Here is a 22,270-nt window from a genome sequence, read left to right as displayed (position 1 = left end):
TTTTTCAGAGGTTCCCAACTTTACTTGTATCCAGTGATGTGTGTGGGTGTATCTTTGGTTTCGTATAATTTGTCTCATGTGTAAGAGCATACCTTTAAAAAGATTTAAGTTTTTAAATTGAGATGTATTTGTGTGTGTGTGTGTGTGACTTTGTGAACATGAGTGACAAGGGAGACCAGAACATGACATTGGATTTCCTGGAGCTAGAGTTGTAAGTTTTAAAGCTCTGATGGGAAAGGTATGCTGGCAGTCAGGTGCCAAGGAATACCACAAAGTCCTACCATACAACAATGCCCACACAAGAGATTAGGAAAAGTACAATGAGGCGCGGGCCTCTGCTCTGGCGAGAAGCAGCTGGGAGCTGTGCAGGAGGCAGACTTAATATAGAGTTTCTTGGGGGAGGAGTTTTTCAGGGTGGAGTTGTCCACGGTGGGTATTGGCTGCATTTCAAGCCAAGTGCAGGGATTGGAAGGATTTTGAGTTCAAGGATTGGTGGGATGTTGAGCTCAGATATTGGTGGGTTTGAGCACAGGGATCTGTGAGTTTTAGAGCTCAGAGACTGTTGTATTTTCGGGCTCAGGGGTCTCTCCTATAGAGAGACTTAGAAGTATGCCAACAGCAATATGTGCAGAGACACTGATTGCAATATTTTTCTAGCAGTTCAAGAAATGGCAACATGCTGCTAGCATCATTGCCTAACAGGGAATTTTTTTTTTTTTTTTTTTTTTTTAGACACAGTTTCTTTGTGTAGTCCTGGTGTTCCTAGAACTCACTCTGTAGATCAGGCTGGCCTCAAACTCAGAGCTCCCCCTCCCTCTGCCTCCCCAGTGCTGAGGTTAAAAACATGCACTACTACCACCTAGCACAAGGAATGCAGTCGAGAATAAAGAAATGTTTATAGGTGCATATGGGACAGTAGAAAGCTTTCCAAACTAAATATAAAAACTATAGGAAATGATAATACACTGGAGTATCAATGTGTAAGGGTAAGTATATAAAGAAAGATATTAAAATTATGAAGGATGTCACAAGGTGTGTCAGTGCACTCCTGGAATCTTAGCACTCCAGGGGTGGTGGCAGGTTTGCTACAAGTTTGAGGCTAGCCTTACTACATAGTGAGTTCAAGGCCAGCCTGGGCCACACAGCCATATATTTTTTGAAAAAAAAAAAAAAAAAAAAAGCCAGTAAGCAAGCAAAGTGGTTAAGAATAGTTACTAAATATTTCAATGGAGAATTCAAACATCTCAACCAAAAACAAACATCCAGCATTTGCAAGCCAGCTGGTGCTTGAGAGTAGCTCAGAGACTTTTGAGGACAAGATATTTTCTTCAGCTTTCAAGAAAGGAAAAGTGGGTGGTCTTTCCTGAGCAAGTGACATGGAACCAATTTCTTGGTTCAGGAAGAGTGTCAGGGAGGAAAAGCAGCAAGCTGCTGAGGCCAGGAGGCTGTGCTCACACCAAGCTCCTCTCACACCCATTGATGGTGGCAACATGAGTGGTTTCCTGGAATCAGCACTGGGGAGTAAGATGGAAAATGGGAACTGAAAAGTCACCTGTACTGATAGCTTAATACTCATGTAGGCAAACTGAGGGCATTTCAACAAAGCAGCCATCTTCACAATCAGCAATTCAAAGACAGCAGGTCTCTTTCACACAAGTGGTGACCCTGCGATGGATTTTTCTAACAGCAACCACTCAACATTTATTTACAAGTTAAACCCAAAAGTGTGTAGGAAAAAGCAAAATAGGACATGGAATGAACTTGCAGCCCCCTCAAGAGGAAAACAAGTTCTTTTCTTTCTTTCTTTTTTTTTTTTTTTTAATCTCTCTCCACCTCAACCCCTTGCATTTTTGTAACATACAAACACATTTTTTCCCCATAAGACACTCCCAGCAAAACTGAAAGCACATGTGCAGGTGGCCAGGCTGGGTTATGCATGTTCCTGTGCAAACAGTTCCTCTGAACTGCTGCAAAAGTAGCCTTCCCAGCCGGTGGATGCTGGGGCTTGTTCCAGAAACCCCTAGAGGCAAACCGCTCCCTGCAGCTTTAAAAACTTCTTCCTAAACAACCATCCAGGTCCCTTCATTCTCCAAAAGTTACAAAGTATGACTTTCCTGGGCGATAAACTCTAAAGCTTGCTCTCTGATTGGTGTCAGTGTAGGAAAGGCCGTGACATCAGCAACTTTACAGAGGCCTGGGGGGCCTATTGTGTACTTTGGCCTGTCTCCAGCCTGCTAGGTGGAGTGTGTGTGTGTGTGTGTGTGTGTGTGTGTGTGTGTGTGTGTGCACGAGAATCTGTTTGACCAGCGTTAGTACTCACATTACCCTGCCTGTGCTGTTTTCTGCTACAGACTGCCTGACCAAGACGGGTGCAGTTCAACCAACCACTCAACTGGAATTTCCCAGGGAAACCAGCATGACATTCGTTTTTTTCTGAGCAACCAAAGTGGAATGTAATCTTTGCTGACCAAAAGAGTACCATGGACGGTGAAAAAGGGGGCAGGAGGGGCAAGCTAAGAGGCTCTCCTCATCTCAGATTCCTGTCGAACCCATTGATGGGGGGTGAGTCATAGAAGAGGGGAAATCAGAGTGCTGGGGAGGGTGGTTAATGTGCTCAAAAGAACGAAGAAAGCTGAGCTATAGCAGTGGGTCTTTCTTTGGTGTGTCCATAGGGTAGGTTACTGGATAGATGCCCACAGCTTGCTAGTCTGCATCCCTTATGTGAATATTACAAAAAATATCTTTATGTGTAGAGTCATAAAGATGAAACCTATTTAATCACAGAACATTTTCTAGTGGTGAAAACTTTTGCCGAAGGAATCACTCTTTTGTAGGTCAGATGCATTACTTATTATAAGAGTTTAAGAGTTACTTATAAATAGCAGTGTTTTGGTGCCTTTAAAGTTCAGGTTGGCCTTAAACTCATTATCTTCTTGTCTCAGCCTCTGAAGCACTGAGTTTACAGAGGGGTGTTTGTGTGTGTGAGTACCACTTTAATGGATCTTTTTAAAAATTTGTAATATTTACTTGGTTTTTTTTATTAATTACAGTATATGCACTTTGTATCCCAGGTGTAATCATCTCCCTAATCCCCTCCCAATTCCACCCTCCCTCCCTCTTCTCCTTCCATTCTCCTCCAAAAGTCCACTGATAAGGGAGGTCCTCCTCCCATTCCATCTGACCCTCTTTTCCTCCCATGCCCCTTCCCCAGTCTACTGATAGGAGAGTTCCTCTTCCCCTTTATTTCTGATCCTAGCCTATCAGGTCTCATCAGGACTAGCTGCACTGTCTCCCTCTGTGGCCTGGTAAGGCTGCTCCCCCCCTCAGGGGGAGGTCATCAAAAAGCCAGCCACTGAGTTCATGTCAGTGACAGTCCCTGTTCCCCTTACTAGAGTACGTCTGTGCAGGGGTTCTAGGTTATCTCCATGCATGGTCCTTGGTTGGAGTATCATTCTCATAAAAGACCCTTGTGTCCAGATCTTTTGGTTCTGTCGCTCTCCTCGTGGAGCTCTTGTTTCCTCCAGGTCTTTCTATTTCTCCCTTCTTTCATAAGATTCCCTGTACCCTGCCCAAAGTTTGGCTATCAGCCTCAGCATCTGCTTTGATACCCTGCTGGTAGAGTCTTTGAGAGGCCTCTGTGGTAGGCTCCTGTCCTGCTCCCTGTTTTCTCCCTCTTCCTATTTCTATTCCATTTGCCTTTCTGAGTGAGGATTGATCATCTTACCCAGGGTCCTCCTCCTTGCTTAGCTTTTTTAGGTGTACAGATTTTAGTATATTTAATATCCACTTATAAGTGATATATTATATACCATGTCTGTCTTTCTGCTTCTAGGATATCTCAGTCAGGATGAGCTTTACTAGGTCCCACCATCTGGCTGCAAATTTCATGATTTTTAATTGCTGAGTAGTATTCCATTGTGTAAATATATCACAATTTCTGTATCCATTCTACAGTTCAGGGACATCTGGGTTGTTTCCAGGTTCTGGGTATCACGAATCAAGCTGCTATGAACATGGTTGAGCAAATGTCTTTGTTGTGTATTTAAGCATATTTTGAATAAATGCCCACGAGTGGTAAAGGTGGATTTTTTTATATATATTTTTATTTTTATTAATTACAGTTAATTCACTTTGTATACCACCTATAGTTCCCTCCCTCTTCCCCTCCCAATCACATCTTCCCTCCCTCTTCTCCACCCATGCCCTTTCCCAGTCCACTGATAGGGGAGGTCTCCCTCCCCTTCCTTCTGATCCTAGTCTATCAGGTCTCATCAAGAGTGGCTGCATTGTCTTCCTCTGTGGCTTGGTAAGGCTACTCCCCCCTCCCCACTGCCCAGGGAGAGGCGATCAAGGAGAAGGCCAATCAGTCCATGTCAGAGACATACCTTGTTACCATTACTATGGAACCCACTTGGACACTGAGCTGCCATGGGCTACAAATGTGCATGGGTTCTAGGTGAGGAAGCATACTTCCTAATTGTCTGAGAAAGTGCCAAATTGATTTTCAAACTGGTTGTATAAGTTTACATTCCCACCAGCAATGGAGGAGGGTTCCCCTTCTCCACATCCTCTCCAACATGTATTGTCACTTGAGATTTTGATCTTGGCCATTCTGATGGGTGTAAGGTGAAATCTCAGAGGCATTTTGATTTGCATCTCCCTGATGACTATGAACCTTGAGTATTTCTTAAAGTGTTTCTCTGCCATTTGGTATTCCTCAAATGAGAATTCTCTGTTTAGCTCTGTACCCCATTTTTAAATTGGATTACTTGATTTGTTGCTTTTTAACTTCTTGAGTTCTTTATGTATTCTGGATATTAACCTTCTGTCAGATGTAGGATTGGTGAAGATCCTTTCCCAGTCTGTAGGCTATCATTTTGTTCTGACAACACTGTCCTTTGCTTTACAGAAGCTTTTCAGTTTCATGAGGTCCCATTTATTGATTGTTGATCTTAGAGCCTGTGCTGTTGGTGTGCTCTTTAGGAAATTGTCTCCTGTGCCAGTGAGTTTTGTTGAGGTCTTTGATCCACTTGGACTTTAGTTTTGTGCAAGGTAATAAATATGGATACATTTTAATTTTTCTACATGTAGACATCCAGTTAGACCAGCACCACTTGGTGAAGATGCTGTCTTTTTTCCATTGTATGATTTTGGATTCTTTGTCAAAAATCAAGTATCCTTAGGTGTGTGGGTTTATTTCTGGGTCTTCTTTCTATTAAATTCCTTTGATCCACCATTCTGTTTCTGTGCCAGTACCATACAGTTATTATTACTATTTTTCTGTAGTACAACTTGAGATCAGGGATGGCGATAGCTCTAGAAGATCTGTTGTTGTACAGGATCGTTTTAGCAATTCTGTTTTTTTGTTTTGTTTTTCCATATGAAATTGAAAATTGTTCTTTCAAGATGTGTAAAGAATTGTGTTGGTATTTTGATGGGGATTGCTTTTGGCAGGATGGCCATTTTCACTATGTTAGTCCTACCAATCCATGAGCATTGGAGATCTTTCCATCTTCTGATATCTTCTTTAAATTCTTTCATCAGAGACTTGAAGTTTTTTTTTTTTTTTTTTTTTTTTTTTAACATGCCATTCACTTGCTTGGTTAGAGTCACATTAAGGTACTTTATGTGACTAGTGGCTATTGTGAAGGGTGTATTTTCCCTAATGTTTTTCTCAGGCTTTTGTCTTTGTATACAGGAGGGCTACTGATTTTTTAGAGTTAATCTTGTATCCACTCACTTTGCTGAAGGTGTTTATCAGCTGAAGGAGTTCTATGGTTGAATTTTTGGGGTCACTCAGGCATACTATCATATCATCTGCAAATAGTGATACTTTGACTTCTTCCTTTCTGATTTATATCTCCTTCAGTTGTCTTATTTCTCTAGCTAGGAATTCAAATACTAAGTTGAAGAGGTATGGAGAGGGTGGGCATCCTTGCCTTGTTCCTGATTTCAGTGGGATTGATTTAAATTTCTCTCCATTTAATTTGATGTTGGCTATAGGCTTTGTTTATAATGTCTTTACTATGTCTATTTATGTGCCTTGTATCCCTTATCTCTCCAAGATTTTAAACATGGATGGGTGCTGGATTTTGTCAAATGCTTTTTTCAACATTTGAGGAGATGATAATGTGTTTTTTCTCCCTCAGTTTGTTTATATGGTGGATTAAATTGATGGATTTTGGTATATTGAACCACCCATGCATGCCTTGGATAAGCTTATTGGGTCTTGGTGGATGATGTTGTTTATGTGTTCTTGGATTCAGTTTGTGAGTATTTTATTGAGTATTTTTGCATCAATGTTCATTAGAGAGATAAGTCTGAAGTTCTCTTATTTTGGTTGGGTCTTTGTGTGGTTTAAGTATCAAGGTGACTGTGGCTTCATAGAATGTGTTTGATAATGTTCTTTTGTTTTTATTTTGTGGAGTAGTTTGAAGGGAATTGGAATTAGCTCTTCTTTGAAGGTCTGGTAGAATTCTTTGCTGAAACTGTCTCATCCTGTTTTTTTTTTTTTTTTTTTTTTTTTTTTTTTAATTTTTGATGACTGCTTCTATTTCCTTGGGGGACATAGGATTATTTAATCTATTTACCTGATCCTGATTTAATTTTGGTAAATGGAATCTAACAAGAAAATTGTCCATTTCATTTATATTTTCAAATTTTGTGGCATATAGGCTTTTGTAGCAAGAGCTAATTATTGTTTGGTTTCCTCAGTGTCTGTTGTTATGTACCTGTTTTGTTTCTCAGTTTGCTGAATTGGATAGTTGCTCTCTACCTTTTAGTTAGTTTGGCTAAGGGTTTCTCTATCATGTTGATTATCTGAAAGAAACAGCTCTTGGTCTCACTGATTCTTTGAATTGTTTTCTTTATTTCTAAATCATTGATTTCAGCTGTGAGTTTGATTATTGCTAATTATTTCCTCTTGGGTGTGTCTGCTTCTTTTTTTCTAGGGCTTTTAAGTATGCTATTAAATTGCTTGCATGATATTTCTCAAACTTCTTTCTGGAGGCACTTAATGCCATGAACTTTCCTCTTAGAACTGCTTTATTGTGTTCCACAAGTTTGGGCATACTGCGCCTTCATTTTCTTTGAATTTTTGGAATTCTCTAATTTCATTTTTCATTTCTTCCCTGACCAAGCTATCATTGAGTACAGGGTGTTTAGTTTCTATATGTATGTAGGCTTTTTGTTATTTTTGTTGTTGTTGAGGTCTAGTTTTAGACCATGGTAGTCTGATAGGATTACAGGGGAGTATTTCAATCTTCCTGTATCTAAGATGTTCAGGGTTGTTTTGTACTTGATTATATGGTCAATTTTTGAGAAGGTTCCATGAGGTGTTGAAAAGAAGTTATCCTCTTTCCGAGTTTGGGTGAAACGTTCTGTAGACATTTATTAGGTCTATTTGATTGAGGACCTTTGTAAGTGTCATTATTTCTCTATTTATCTTCTGTCGAGATGATTTGTCCCTCAGTGAGAGTGGAGTGTTGAAATCTCCCACTGCTAAGGTGTTGGGATCCATGTATAATTTAATATATAATAATGTTTCATTTACTAATGCAGGTGCTCTTATATTTGGGGCATAGATGTTCAGGATTGTGATGTCTTCCTGGTGGATTTTTCCTTTGATGAGAATAAAGTGCTCCTCCTCATCTTTTTTGATTAATTTTGGTTGAAATTCTATTTTATTAGATATTAGGATAGCTACCCCAGCTTGTTTTCTGAATCCGTTTGCTTGAGAACCTTTTTCTAACTCTTTACTCTTAGGTAGTATTTATCTTTGTTGCAGAGGTGTGTTTCTTGGGTGCAGCAGAATGTTGGACCCTGTTTCTGCAACCGTTCTGTTAGTCTTTGTCTTTTTATTGGAGAGTTGAGTCCATTCATGTTGATAGATAATATTGATCAGTGAATGTCAGTTCCTTTTATTGTCAAGTTGGTGGTGTTACTGTGTTTCCATGCTTGTGTTCTCTTAGTTTTTTTTTTGTGAAGTTATCTATATCCTGTGTTTTTTTGGGTGTAGTTTATTTCAAAAGATTGGAGTTTTCCTTCTAGTATCTTCTGGAGGGCTGGGTTGCTGTGTAAATATTAAGTTTAGTTTTGTCATGGAATATTTTGTTTTCTCCATCTTTGTTGATTGAAAGTTTTGCTGGGTGTAGTAGTCTGGGTTGGTATCTGTGGTCTCTTAGAGTCTGCATGACATTTGCCCAAGCCCTTCTGGTTTTCATAGTTTCAGTTGAGAAGTCTGGTGTGATTCTAATAGGTCAACTTTTTTATGTTACTTGGCCTTTTTCCCTTGCTGCCTTTTATATATATATATTTTGTTCTGTAGATTTACTGTTTTGACTATTATATAAGTAGTTTCTTTTCTGGTCTACTCTATTTGATGTTCTGTAAGCCACTTGTACGTTTATGGACATCTCTTTCTTTAAGCTAGGAAAATTTTCTTTTATGATTTTCTTGAGAATATTTTCTGGACCTTGGAGCCTGGAATCTTCTTTTTCATTTATTCCTATTAGTCTTAAGTTTTGTCTTTTCATGGTGTCCTTAATTTCTTGGATGTTTTGTTTTTGGAACTTTTCTGATTTTATTTTTTCTTTGAGAGAAGTATCAATTTCTGCAATTGTATTTTCAGCACCTGAGATTCTCTCTTCCATCTATTGTATTCTGTTGGAGATGCTTACTTTTGTGGTTTCTGATCTTTTCGCTAAATCCTTTAGCACCAGGATTTTCTCTGATTGTGTTTTCTTTATTGATTCTAATTCTGTTTTCATGCCTTTCACCATTTCCCTCATCTATTTGAATGTGGATTCCTGTCTTTCTATCATGGCCTCTATTTTTTTTTTTTTGTTTGTTTGTTTCCTCTCTATATTCCACTACTTTTGCCTCTACTTATGCCTTTATTTGTTTGGCTGTATTTGACTGTATTTCTTTGAGAGCTTTGTTCCTTTTGTCTTTATGTGCCTGTAATAACTGGATAAACATAATTTTAAAATCATTTTACTGTTTTTACGATGAATTAAAATATCTATTGATTTTGGGGGTTGTTGGTGAAGTCATGATGTATTGATTGTTGTTGAATATGTTCTTATGCTGACCTTTAGCCATTTGCTTATCTGTAACCTTCACTGTTCCTGGAATCTGTTTTTCAGGGTTGGTCTGTCTGTCTTTGGTGTCTGGAGTATTCTTCAGGAAGTTGAGAAAGGTCCACTGGTTTGAGAGTAGATGTTGGTGTTTCAGCTGTAGCTAAGGGAGGAAGGTTGCAGGCACATGTGCACAAACATGGGTGTGTGTATGGAAGTGAGCCTTGAAGGACAGGTTGTTAGAGCATGTAGATGCCTGGAAGGTTGGAACTTAATTTCCTGAGGTGTTGCGAGTGCTGGAGCTGTTGGCAGGCACAATGTAAGTATACAGGTGCCCTTAATGCCTCAGTGGGTTACAGGCCTGTAGTACTGTTTTCCTGTTATTCTGGTCTGTCTGTGCTCCAGGAATTGTTTGCCTGGACTCCACTGGGAGATCCACAGAATAGAGACTTCAATGTTGAGAACACTGTCCCAAGGATCCCTATGTTGCCCACAGTGGGGGTGTGGGTGGGAGGGATCTGATGGCTGGCTGTTAATGTTGAGGGACACTGGATCTGGGGCTCTGCATGCACTTATTTGAAGGTGCACTCGCTTGCAGCCCTAATGGTAAAGCATAAGGGTTCTCCCAGTCTCTACTCTCAGATTTGGGCCCATATCAACAAATGAGAGTGTAGGAGATCTGTCCACTATTTGGCTGATGGGCAGGGGAGACCCGCACTTGGGTAGCCACTTCTGCAGTTTAAGTCACTGAGCGGAGTGGATCCTGCTTAGGCTATCTGCCTCTGCTGTCTCAGTCACAGAGCATGGAGGCTCCTGCTTGCCACTGCCCTACTGCAGCCATAGACCTGGGAGGCCAGTACTGCTGCTGCCTCTGCTGTCTCAGTTACTGAGCATGGGGGTTCCTACTTGGGGCAACCACTGTTGCCAATGCCAAGCAAAGAGGCTAATGCTTGGGGCAGTGACCACTGCCTGCTTTCTCCACAGAGCAGGGAGGTCCATGCTTGGGGAAATGGGATGTGCAGGGGGGTTGAATATTTGCCACTGTCAGTCCCTGGGGTCATTCATGGGTGACCTGGATCCAAACTGTCCCAGCTCACTGGTTGTCCTCTCTTGCCCTGGAGGCCTCAATGTCGATGTTCTGGCTTCAGCTGCCCCTCTACTCAACAATTTCGGAGTTTTGGATCCTGTGTCCCTCAAATATGGTGTGTTCTGGTTACAGCCATCTTGGACTCCCACTTTAATTGATCTTATAGGGATATTTTAATTGCTAAAAATTTCTTTTATTAAAAGTTGTCTTAGATATTTCATATTTAGTGAAGCTGGGTTTCTCAAGGATGTTGGCTGATTGACTTTAGAAAGGAGAAATTTAAAACACTTGAAAGGTTTCTGACAGGTGTGAACTGCACCTATCGGGTGATGCATTGGCCAAAACAGAGTTTTATGTATTCACTCACTGTCACTCTCCTGTGAACTTTCAGCAGGTTCAGATGAAGGGATTCTTGGAGTAAGCATTCAAGGAGACAGCATTACATTCAGTGTATTGGTAGGCTGCCCACACTTGAATATTAGAAGGACAATAAACATGGGTTCTAAAGTCCCTTGGGACTTAATAATGTCTTTCAGTACAGGTATGTAAAGGGAAGAACAACAGTAAAGTTGCAAAATGTCTTCCCTTTCTGAGGAGAGAGGCCTGCACATTTGTTTAGTATATATTTACTCGATTTTCCTTCCAAATTGTACAGGGCCCTCCACGGTAAGTAGGGCTTTTATACACAAAGACAGACTAAATTAATTCATATGTATTGAGCACAATGTACTTGGAATAGTAGGAAATTAGAGTGGCATTAAGAATCACTTTCCAAAAAGGGTTTGAGGGGTATTTTAAAAAATTCTTTATTAATTACACTTTATTTACTTTGTATCGCCCCCTATGGTTCTCTCCCTCCTCCCGTCCCAATCCCTCCATTCCTCCCCCCTCTGCACGCATGCCCCTCCCCAAGTCCACTGATAGGGGAGGCCTTCTTTTTTTTTTTCTTTTATTAATTACACTTTATTCATTTTGTATCCCCCCATAAACTCCTCCCTCCTCCCCTGCTAATCCCACCTTCCTTCCTCCTTCTTCACGAATGCCCCTCCCAAGTCCACTGATAGGGGAGGACCCCTCTCCTTCCTCTGATCTTAGTCTATCAAATCTCATCAGGAGTGCCTGCACTGTCATCTTCTGTGGCCTGGTAAGGCTGCTCCCCCTTCAGGGGGAGGTGATCAAAGAGCAGGCCAATCACTTTATGTCAGAGGCAGTCCCTCTTCCTATTACTATGGAACCCTCTTGGACACTGAAATGCCATGGGCTACATCTGTGCAGGGGTCTTAGGTTATCTCCATGCATGGTCCTTGGTTGGAGTATCAGTCTCAGGAAAGACCGCTGTGCTCAGATTTTTTTGGTTCTTTTGTTCTCCTTGTGGAGTTTCTGTCCTCTTCAGATCTTACTGTTTCCCACTTCTTTCATAAAGTTCCCTACACTCTGCCCAAAAGTTGGCCATGAGTCTCAGCATCTGCTTTGATAGTCTGCAAGGCAGAGCCTTTCAGAGGTCCTCTGTGTCAGGCTCCTGACTTGATTCCTGTTTTCTCCTTCTTCTGATGCCCATTCTCTTTCCCTTTCTGGATAGGGATTGAGCATTTTAGCAAGAGTGCTCCCTCTTGATTAGTTTCTTTAGTTGTACAGATTTTAGTAGGTTTATCCTATACTGTATGTCTATATGAGTGAGTATATACTGTATATGTCTTTCTGCTTCTGGGATAGCTCACTCAGGATGATCTTTTCCAGATCTCACCATTTACCTGCAAATTTCATGATTTCCTGGACACTTGGGCATCCCTGTTTGCTTACATCCTCCTTCTCTGACTCAGAATGATCCTATCTTCCACATCCAATGTAATCATTGCTGACATGTAGCTCTCCTAAGTTTTTCCCAAGTAGACTTTTTGCTCCATGCTTTGCACCAGTCCCTCAGACTGGGGGGAAAACCCTCAGTGGTAGCTGGTTTTTTGTTTATGCTTCAGAGGTCTTGACCTTGGTGAAGTGTGGAATGTGGAACATTTAGAATTTTGTTTTCAAGTTGGCTCCAAGACACTCACCTCAGTTGAAGGTACCCTGTTACACAAGGGCAAATCAGAGGCAAGGAAAGGGCTTGGGTATGGCTCATTCTTTTCGCTATCCTCTTCTACAGAAGAAGGAAGAAAAGGATGGAGAGATGAAGAGCCAACTCTTCACAGAGATTTATTTAACACTTGTCTCTGCTATCCTGGGAACATGGAAAACATACCTTCCTCCCCTGAAAATACTTGGTTGGGAATTGAATTGCACCTCCCAAAAGATTCTTTGAAATCCTAACGAGCCTTTGCACTTCAAAAAGAGACTACTATTGGGAAATTGAGTGGCCGAAGATGTAATAACTAAAGTGAAGCCTCACTGGCATGGGTTGGATCCTTAATCCCACAAGACTGGTATTTCAATAAGAGAAGGAGAAGGAACAATGAGAGAGAGAGAGAGAGAGAGAGAGAGAGAGAGAGAGAGAGAGAGAGAGAGCTATGTAGCAAGAGGAAAGAGAGTAGAACAAGAGATCTATGAACTGGAGAAAGCCAAGGCTGGACCGCCAGTGTGTGAAGCTAGAGGAGGTAAGGAAGGATTCCTTCCTGGAGATGTTTGAAAGTGCATGGCCTTCCTGAAGTTTTCAGACTTCTGTTAGACTTCTAGCCTTGCAACGGCAAGAAAATACATTGCAATTGTCATAAGCCACCTAGTTTGAGGTAGTTTGTTACAGCATTCCTGTAAACTAACTGTAGACACTTCACAAAATGCATCGAAGGGTAAATTAACCTCCATAAGTCTCCCAATCCCCCATTTCTTCTATCCACCCTTAAGTTTAATGAAAACATTTTAAAAACATTTCTTCCTTTTTTTATGTGTGTGGGAGTGTGCCTGTAGAGGTCAGAGGACAATTTATGAGAATAGGTTCTCTTCTTCCACCATTTGTATCCCAGGTATGGAACTCACACTACCAGGCTTGGTGGCGAGTACCTTCACTTGCTGAGCCATCTCTCTGGCACAAGTTGGTTTTTGTTTGGCTTTTTACCAAAAAAACTCATCTCTAGAGGAATAGTGCATTCTTTCCAAAACTGAGCCCACCTTATTAGAAGGGAATGTTCACATTTAATCAGTGAGCAGACAAGAATAAGCATTGAAAGGAAATAGTTTCCATGTTCTAATGGGGTACTTTTAGATGCTGAGATAGCTTGCCAGAGTATGCTTTCTGGGGGTGTCCTATCTCTATAAACAGAAGAGGTGAAATGAAAAATCATGGAGAGCAGAGGGGAGAAGGTACAGAGAGGAGATGAGGAGGAGAGGAGAAAAGAAGGGGCTGGATAATGAATGGAATAGACATGACTCTCTTGCCCAAAAGGTCTCGTACTAGCTCCACCCACACCTCATCAGCATTCTTCTCCAATCTAGTAATATTGATTCATGTCATTGAGTCCACCTTTGTCTAGTCCCAGATACTCCATTCTCTTCGGAGCAACTTCCCCCTCCCACTTTTGACCCAGCAAAATGTTTCCATTAATGGATTTATGTGACTTACTGGCATTTCCTAACGTTCTTGGAGCTTCCTTAATAGCTCTTTTCAGAATGTAGCAATTAGTGCACTTTAAATCTCTTCTGAAGTAGTGGAAATCTTAGAAAATTTTCCAGAAAGCATAATAAAAATGAAATGGCAACCTTCCTAATGTGCCACAGGCCTGATAGAGCTATTTCTGTTTAAAAGGTAAGTTTATTGCTACTAATTGGAGGACTTGTGGAATAGCTTTGTCATGAGAGGCCCATTGTCTAGTTTACCCCTAGGCCACAATGATAGATTCATGGCGTTACCAGTGACCTCGTTTGGCATTTATTTTGTTTTTGGCAGTAAAAACAAATACAGACCAGGGATGAACCGACACTGTGAATTAATACTCAATATATGCCAAGGCTGTGTACAGTCTGTTGCATACAGTGACACTTAGGTCTCAAAGACTGTGGTGGAGTAGATGCAAAAGGGGCATTGTGGCCTTGAATCTCCTTGTCATCTCATGGATAGTCTTCTACCAGGAGCATCATCTACAGTCTGATAGGAAAACAGGTCCCATTTTCTGCTTGACCTGATCTTTCCAGCTGGCAGATATCAGGAAGTGTGTGAGGCTGTCTTAGGACCTAACTGTCCAAATATTGAGCCTGTAACTCATTACCCACTCCAGGCATGTACCATGGAAATGCCCAGTGAAGTGTGCTCTAGGTCTTTTCTCAATTGGCTATCTCAAGGAGCAAGTCTTAGCTTTCTGTTCAGTGTTTTTTAGAGCAAAAGGTATGTGAGATATTTCTATGTTGCAAAATTATGTTGTTTGCTTGGTATCCCCCTTCCTCACCCTGTTCCTTCCTTCCCTCTCTCCTTTCCTTTTTGCATGCACAATCTGTGCTGTGTCAATGATAGAGTTAATGTGTTAATCTTAACAGTATCAGTATTTAGGTTTTTATGTAGTGCAGTGTTCTGAGATTTGCTGAGGGTAGAGTCCTTGCATAAAGATAAGAATGGTAAACTAAGGACCCATGTTTTTCTTTGGGACAGGAGCATGGGCTTAATAAATGCTATACAAAAATGGCTTGTATATTGTTGATGGAAATATATGCTAGAGGAGTCACTCTGAAAAGTACTCTCAAGAAGCTATACATATCACACAGAAGTCGCATTCTTTGGGGGTAGACACAAATAATTGAAAACACACACCTACCCCCAAACATGAGCAGGAATGTTTGTAACAGTATTATTGCTAACCCTAAAGTGGAAGCAATGCAAATTGGCTTCACGTGGTGATGGACCAGTAAAATGTAATCTATCCAATACAATGATTTATTGACTAAACATGGTTCGAAGTGCTAATATATGCTACAGGGTGGATGCAGCTTGGAGCATGCTGAATTAAAGGAGTACATCCCAAAGGACCACTTATCACATGGTTGCACTTAGATGAACTGTGCAGAATAGGCAAATCCATAAAGACAAGAAACAGATCAATGGTTGTCAGGGGCTGGGGCGGGTGTAGATGTGAAGTGAATGCTAATGGCCACCAGATTTCTTCACAGGGTAATGAAGTTGGCCTGAGACTGATTGTGGTGTTGTTTGCACAAGTCTGTATTTATAATGAAAAGCTTTGGTTTGATTACTTCAAATGGGTAGATCATATGTGAGTTTTAGCTCAATGAAGATGTTCATCAGCAATCTAGATATAGATATTAGTATTGTCAGCCTTGTGGTGTGTTCCTAAGCCACACTTTATACCTCTAAAAGACACAGGGTTTCTCTGATATGTAAATGCTGAATTCTGTGAGATTTCAAAGCATCAAATAGACTTGGTTTTGATCTTGGGAGGAACATCACTCTGTATTTGCTGTAACAAAGAGGAATAATGTTTTCTTGATCAATAATTAGGAGCCAAGACCCAATTTTTGGCATTCACTTAATAATATAGTTGCAACACTTTGATGACATCTGAACAGAGTTGTCATTTAGCCTAAACAGACCTTCCTGGACTGTTTAGGCTGTCAAATATAATAATCTTATACAGCACTGAAGATATGGAGGTTGTTGACAACTGTATTTCTTAGCAGCTGAGTGCTTGGAAGGGAAAAAAAAAGAAAGTTAATTATGTCATGCTCAGTCTGCTATTGGTGTCCAGCTTTCAAGACCTTCTTCAAGACTTTTTGTCTTTTCTTAAGATTTTGTGTGAATAGCATCCTCCATTATCAGCACCCAAAGGGTGGTATTACTATTACCTGTCCTTTTTATTCTAATGCAGCAGCCAATCTCTCCACATCTATAATCTGAATTTAAGACTCCTCAGATAGAAGCAGCAGTGTTTTCCTTGAGAGAATTAGGAACCTCTGTGAAGGCTGTGAGGATGCTCGGCATGTACCAATCTCAAGATTTTAGAGCTAGGGAAAGCCATTTCCCTTAAGGTATTTTGCCTCCAGACCTTGGTGACCCAGTAAGAAAGCCTTGGATGGCCAGCGTGTAGGCAGCCCACACAGCACCCTTTCATGTACTAAGTGCTCAATAAGTCCATCTGCAGGGATGGTCATTTGCTCACTAGGACAGATTTTCCAGGGTACTGATGGCTTCAGGTGCAGGCAGTCCTCAGCTAACACACGTTAGGTACAAAGTGTTCTTGTCTTCCTCTTCGTGGCCTTTCAGGCATTAGCGACTACCCTTGCTCTTAGGCTCTCTTAGGCTTTAACAGCTCTTATGTGCCCATGTAAGGAACAGGTAGCATCTAACAATTGCACCTTGCTTTTGCATATCATGTGCTTATCAGAGAAAGGCAGAACTGGAACGGATGCAGACTCAGGCAAACCTCCCTCAGCGTAGCCTCCTACATCTGTTTGTTCTGGAAATCAGAGGCAGCTTGAGATGAGGAACGAATCTGGTCTATGCCACATTCAATTTTATCTACACTTAATTACAAGGGCAGAGGATAGCTTAATGTGTTGGACACGGTTTATAGGCTTCTTTCCTGAAAATGTGTATTCCTCTTATATGGTGGTAGACTACATGTGCTATTTTTAATGCAGTGCTCATGGGATGTAATCAAGACACTGTTTAGTGTCAGGACAAGGTAATAATAGTAGCTAATGTGTATTGAGCCATGGATAAGTGTATTTCTATCTTTACCCAAAATAAAACTGAGAGTCAAAGTTTGTTCAGGGAGCCACTGTTCAGAAGAGGTCAACTGGGTCGGAACTCAGAATGTTCTTTTAATCACATTAGCACACTGGTTAGAGGAGTGGGCCACATATAATGCCATGATTTCAAGGTTAGACTGAATTCTGATTTTTGCTCAATATTGGGACAGACGGTAACCTATAAATAGATATAGTTCTGTTTAGATTTGATTTCAAGCCTAATAGTATATGTAATTATATGATTGCTACTATTAGTGGGTGCTACTGTTTTGCTGAGATGCCAAAGTTTGTGTTTCAGGCAGGAAGCAAACCTGAGCTGAACTTGCTAATGCTGGTAATTGGCAAAACTCTCACATAACTAAATGGGCCACTTGCTTTTGAAACCAGTGAGAACTGGAAGTTCAGTCATCTACCTGTCATTCCAATCTACCTCTTTAAAATATTAATTTAAATCAGATTTGTTTTTGAAGGATGCATAAAAATAAAAATTGTATGTATTTATGTGGCACTATTAATGGCTTGATCCATGTAATATGGAAATCAGGTTTTAGATACCTGTCTCCTTAAATGCCAATTGCTTCCTAATGCTAAAAAAACATCAAAAGTTGTATAGCTTTTTGAAATGTGTATCAGGCAGTTCCTATTGATAATCACCCTAGAGAGGAGGAGTGAATCACAGCATCTTGCTCCTCTGTAAAATAGTGACACAGTATCCATCCATCAATCTTTCCCATTTCTCCTCTCATCCTACTTCCCCAGTTTCCGGTCTTCTCTTCCTCTCTTGAGTAGGAGCTAGATTGTGTTGTACTGTTTTCCTGTGCTTTGCTTACCTCACTCAAGATGTTTTTTTGTTTTGTTTTGTTTTGTTTTGTTTTTCAGTCTGCGTCATTGGTCCTTAGCTTGGGTGCTGGGTGAACTGTTCAGTCTAAGCACATCAGCCTGGTGTAACCTATTCTTCCCTTTCCATATAGATATCATGTCTGATTGGTCTCCTTTGCATGATGCTGCAATCCATGGACGTCTGTTGACCCTGAGGAACCTTATCAACCAGGTAGCTCTAAAAATAATAACAGTGTCAAGTATACCTCATTGCTATACCAGACCGAGAAAAGAAAAATCAGAGTTATAGTAAGATAGACATTTCCTCTTAAGCAAATCAGCAAAATGAGATGAATCTCACTGTAATAGCCATCTTCTTTGCAGGCTGTCATAATGTATTTTGTGGTAACCTAAATGCAAAGTTTGAAAAATGCTAAATACTTGTTCAATGGATTGATTACCTGTAAGTGGTACTTCATGTTGTTTTCAGTTTTCCAAATAAACCATGTTCAGAGGGAGATGGTTTAGTTAGTAAAGTGTACATTGTACAAGCCTAAAAACACAGGTATAAACCCAGAGAACCCACATAAAAACAACAAATAAATCAAGTGGGCAGAGTGACACATGCCTGTAGTGGTAGCAACTTGGAGGGCAGACATGAGCAGGTCCCCTGCCAATTGATGAATGTTAGGTTCAGTAAGACCCTGTATCAAAAGATAAGCTGGTGAAAGATACCTGTTTTCTGTCCATCCTCCATGTGCACACAAAGTACACATGTGCCCCCCCCCCCCCGATTTGCAACACTTGAGCAAATCTGTCATGTAAAGGGATTTTCAGCTGCAGCAATTTTGTTTCTCAGGGGATAATTTCTAGGGGCACCATTAGTGTTGTACTAGAGTGGTGCTAATGCATCTAGTGGGTAGAAACCAATGATGGTGTTAAGTGTCCTACAGCGCATAGGACAGCCTCTGTGTCAAAAATTAGGTAGCTCTAAAATGTCAGCAGCACAAGGCTTAAAAACTCCTAATGGAAAATAAATGCTTGAAAATGTCTTTTTAAATATGTAGTCTTATAATTTCAGTGACATTTTCAGTTTGGTCACATCCCCAGTTTGCCTATGGCTCTCAGCAGTTTGATTTTAGTTTTCTTTTCCTTAGGTGCAATTTGCCTATATACCCTGATTTTTGTTGGTTTTAAATTATTAGAATCCTATGCAAAGACACCATTCAAAAGGCAGTTTACATCTTAACAAAGTCTTTATTCAGGAAGTTCTGTTCTCTAAAATGTCACTATATCTTGGTAATTCACTCTGTCTTTCTGTCTCTCTATATCTCTCTCTGTTTCTCCCCAACACTCCCCTCTCTGTGTATAGCAAGGGATGGAAACCAGGGCCTTAACCAGAACAATATATCTTTCTCTTTTGAAATCCACCAAAATCTATGGATACCTTATCAAAGAAAACATTTAAATGTGTAAACTACAAATCAGGGAAACCTATCAAAATATTGAAACAAATATGAGATGTAATAACATGGATTTTTAGATTGATTTGTTAAAATTTTAGCTGTGATTTTGAAACTATCATTATTTATAAGCAGGGTGAAACTATATTAATAATTATGTTTCAATGAAAATATCTGGGATACCTACAGATGATAATGCTGTTTATCACAGGACATGTAAGAGCATTGAAAAGTAAAGGTGAATTCAGAAAACACCACAATTTCATGGACTTATCAAAAATAAGGAGAAGTTCATCAAGAAGAGTATTATTTCCAAAGCCATTGTGTTAAGTACTTTTGGAGGCAGCAACCTATTAGAAATCAATTCTAACATATAACTCTCGTTAAAAGTTAGTTTACTCAGGTAAAAATGAAATATTTATGCAATTTGGATAGTATTAAAATGATCATTGAAACTTTTATGTATAATTCTTTATTTGGGTTTTGTATATTTTATTATTATTTGTTGAGTATTGGTGTTTTGTCTCATGTATGTTTTTGTTCCGTGTGTGCGGTGCATCAGGAGGACAGAAGAGGGTGTAGGTACCCTTGAAACTAAAGTTATAGGCAGTTGTTGGTGCTAGGAATTAAACTCAGGTCCCCTGGAAGGGCAGAAAGTGCTCTTCAATGGTGAGCCATCTCTCCACTGTCATGCATCACTTGTTAATCGGAATAATGCTAGTTTGTATTTGATATTTACATATTTACTGACCATAAGCTTATATCCATGTCTTTATCCCAATCCTGTTAAGTCAGTTAAGTGGGTTGTTATCTTTGGACATCAATCTCTGCATCTATAAAATGAAACTTCTGATTACCCCCCCCCCCTTTGATTAGTCCACCTCAAAACTCAGGAACAAATACTCACCTCAGTATTCAGTGGCAGGATACAATAACCATGGACTTCTTGCTATTGACTGAGTTGGCTGGACTCAGCTCGAAGCTGTGGCACACATGTCCCTCATCCTTCTTTGACCTCTGGCTGCTTGAAGGATTTTCATTTCTTGGCAAAAGGCTTTTGCATAGCAGGGCAAGATAAATCATCTAAGGACAAAATGTTTCTAATCCTGGCATATGCTACATCTGCTAATTGTGAATTGGATAAATCAAATCACATGGACAAATCCAAACACAAGTGATCAAGGAAGGATATATTTTGTTAACTATGACATGCATGTAACAGTGAAAGTAGATTGATGAATTTGATCAACATGTTAACTAAAAATGGCAAACACATGCACAAAATACATGCTTTCTAGGTCAGTTAATGAAATGTTAAGCATAGAAGAGAAAACAAAATGTCCAGGGTTAGATGTCAGCTCCGCAATCCCTTTGGGTACCAGAGGTAGGAGTAATCTGGATAGTATCTAGACATTTTCTTTCTTTACTTGTGTGGTAGTTACACAGGCATATATATATTTTTTGTGGTGATTCACTGAGGTGACACTTAAGATCTCTGAGTTGTTTAACATATTTCTTCTACTTCAGCAGAAAGTAATTAAAATGCCATAGATATAACAGTGAACTTAAGTATTGGTGGCTTTCTCTCCAGATTTTGGTTATAATTCCCATAGTGTGTTGTTTTGTGTTAGTCTTTACAATTAACGACTCATCACTGGATCTGCTAATAGAAGTCTGTAACCCAGATACTCAGGAGCTGAGGCACAAGGAGTACAAGTTCAAGGTCAGCCTAGCTTACAGACTGTGTTCAAGGACAGTCTGTGTAATTCAGATCCTATCTCACAGTTTCAAAAGGTGCTGGGGGAGGGAGGGGAGATGGTTCAGTGGATAAAGTGCTTGAGGCCCAAGCATAAGAACTAGAGACTGGATCCCAGAACCCATATAATGCCAGGTGCGGATATGGCCCACCTGTAATTCCAGCCTCAGAAGCAGAGACAAGAGATTTCTCCCAAGGAAGCTGACTAGCAAAACTAGTCATATCAGCAAGCTCTGGGTTTTGTTGATAGACTCTTCTCCAGTGAGTAAGGAGGAAGAACAATTGAGGTTAATTCAAGACATAGACCTTCTGCCTTTGCAAGTAAGTGTACTCACATGTACCTGTATGTCCACTCACACTATGCAAACATGCATGCACTTGTTCATGTACACACGAATATACACACATGCACACACGAACATCACAACACAAACAGGAAATCACAACACAAACATGAAAATGTAAATAAGAGACAAAAAAGGAAGATAAACGGGAATTCGGATATAGCTCAGTGATAGAGCACTTGCCTAGTGACTGACAGGGCCTAGATTCAATCCTGAGTATTACAACAATGAACCAACCAAACAGTCTGCCAGCTAAACTCAGCTTCCTTTTCTTGTGTTGCTATCACTCTGGGATACAGCCTAGATACCAGGACTTTTTGAAAGCTTCCTATGTGATTCTTCTATGTAGTCAAATCCAAGAAACTTCTCAGTAAGTTCTTATCACCTTACACCCATCAGAATGGCTAAGGTCAATATTTAAGTACCTCAATCATGCTGGAGAGGAAGTGAGAAAAGGGGAACCCTCCTCCATTGCTGGTGGGAATATAAACTTGTACAACCACTCTGGAAATCAATCTGGCACCTTCTCAGACAATTAGGAATAGTACTACCATGTCAAGATCCAGATATACCACTCCTAGGCACATATCCAAAATATGCTCAAGTATACAACAAGGACATTTGCTCAACCATGTTCATAGCAACTTCACTTGTAATAGCCAGAATCTGGAAACAACCCAGACGTTAGGATAATAAACAGTTGAGACTAATTTCTCTGTTGCTTTGTGCTTTCCTCGGTTTATATGCAAGTACTCAAATGCTGGCTTTGAAATGGCGGTCACAGCTAGAGGGCTACTTATTATACTAACAAAACGACCAAAAAATTCCTTTCAAAGAACAATTGTCATTCATCACTTGATCTGTTGCACAGGGAAAATGCAATTGTGTGTGTGTGTGTGTGTGTGTGTGTGTGTGTGTTTCTGGAAATTGAACCTAAGGCCTTACACATTCATGGCAGGCAACCTGTTCCTGAACTAAGCTGCCAGCCCTCCTCCTTTTTTCTCTTTGAGGCAGGGATTTACTAACTTGCTGACGCTAGCCTT

General features: G+C 40.3%; 1 protein-coding gene across 2 annotated transcripts in view; it reads left to right on the top strand.

Annotated features, from left to right (window-relative positions):
* The first annotated feature begins 2,361 nt into the window (after window positions 1-2,361).
* Window positions 2,362-22,270, top strand: part of Asb9 (ankyrin repeat and SOCS box containing 9) — a 41,321-nt gene continuing 21,412 nt past the window's right edge. Inside the window, exons 1-2 of one of the 2 annotated variants that reach the window (XM_021628911.2) lie at window positions 2,362-2,562; window positions 17,817-17,896. In XM_021628911.2, coding sequence (XP_021484586.1) covers window positions 2,481-2,562; window positions 17,817-17,896 — 162 coding nt within the window. In that variant the 5' untranslated portion in view covers window positions 2,362-2,480. Of the gene's footprint in view, window positions 2,563-2,909; window positions 2,982-17,816; window positions 17,897-22,270 lie in introns of those variants that run through there. The other variant, XM_060375024.1, reaches the window with a different exon arrangement.

This window comes from Meriones unguiculatus, chromosome X (assembly GCF_030254825.1).
Source record: "Meriones unguiculatus strain TT.TT164.6M chromosome X, Bangor_MerUng_6.1, whole genome shotgun sequence".
NCBI classification, from domain to species: Eukaryota; Metazoa; Chordata; class Mammalia; order Rodentia; family Muridae; genus Meriones; species Meriones unguiculatus.
The sequence above is the reverse complement of the archived record's forward strand: the minus strand, read 5'-3'. Positions and strand labels throughout refer to the sequence as shown.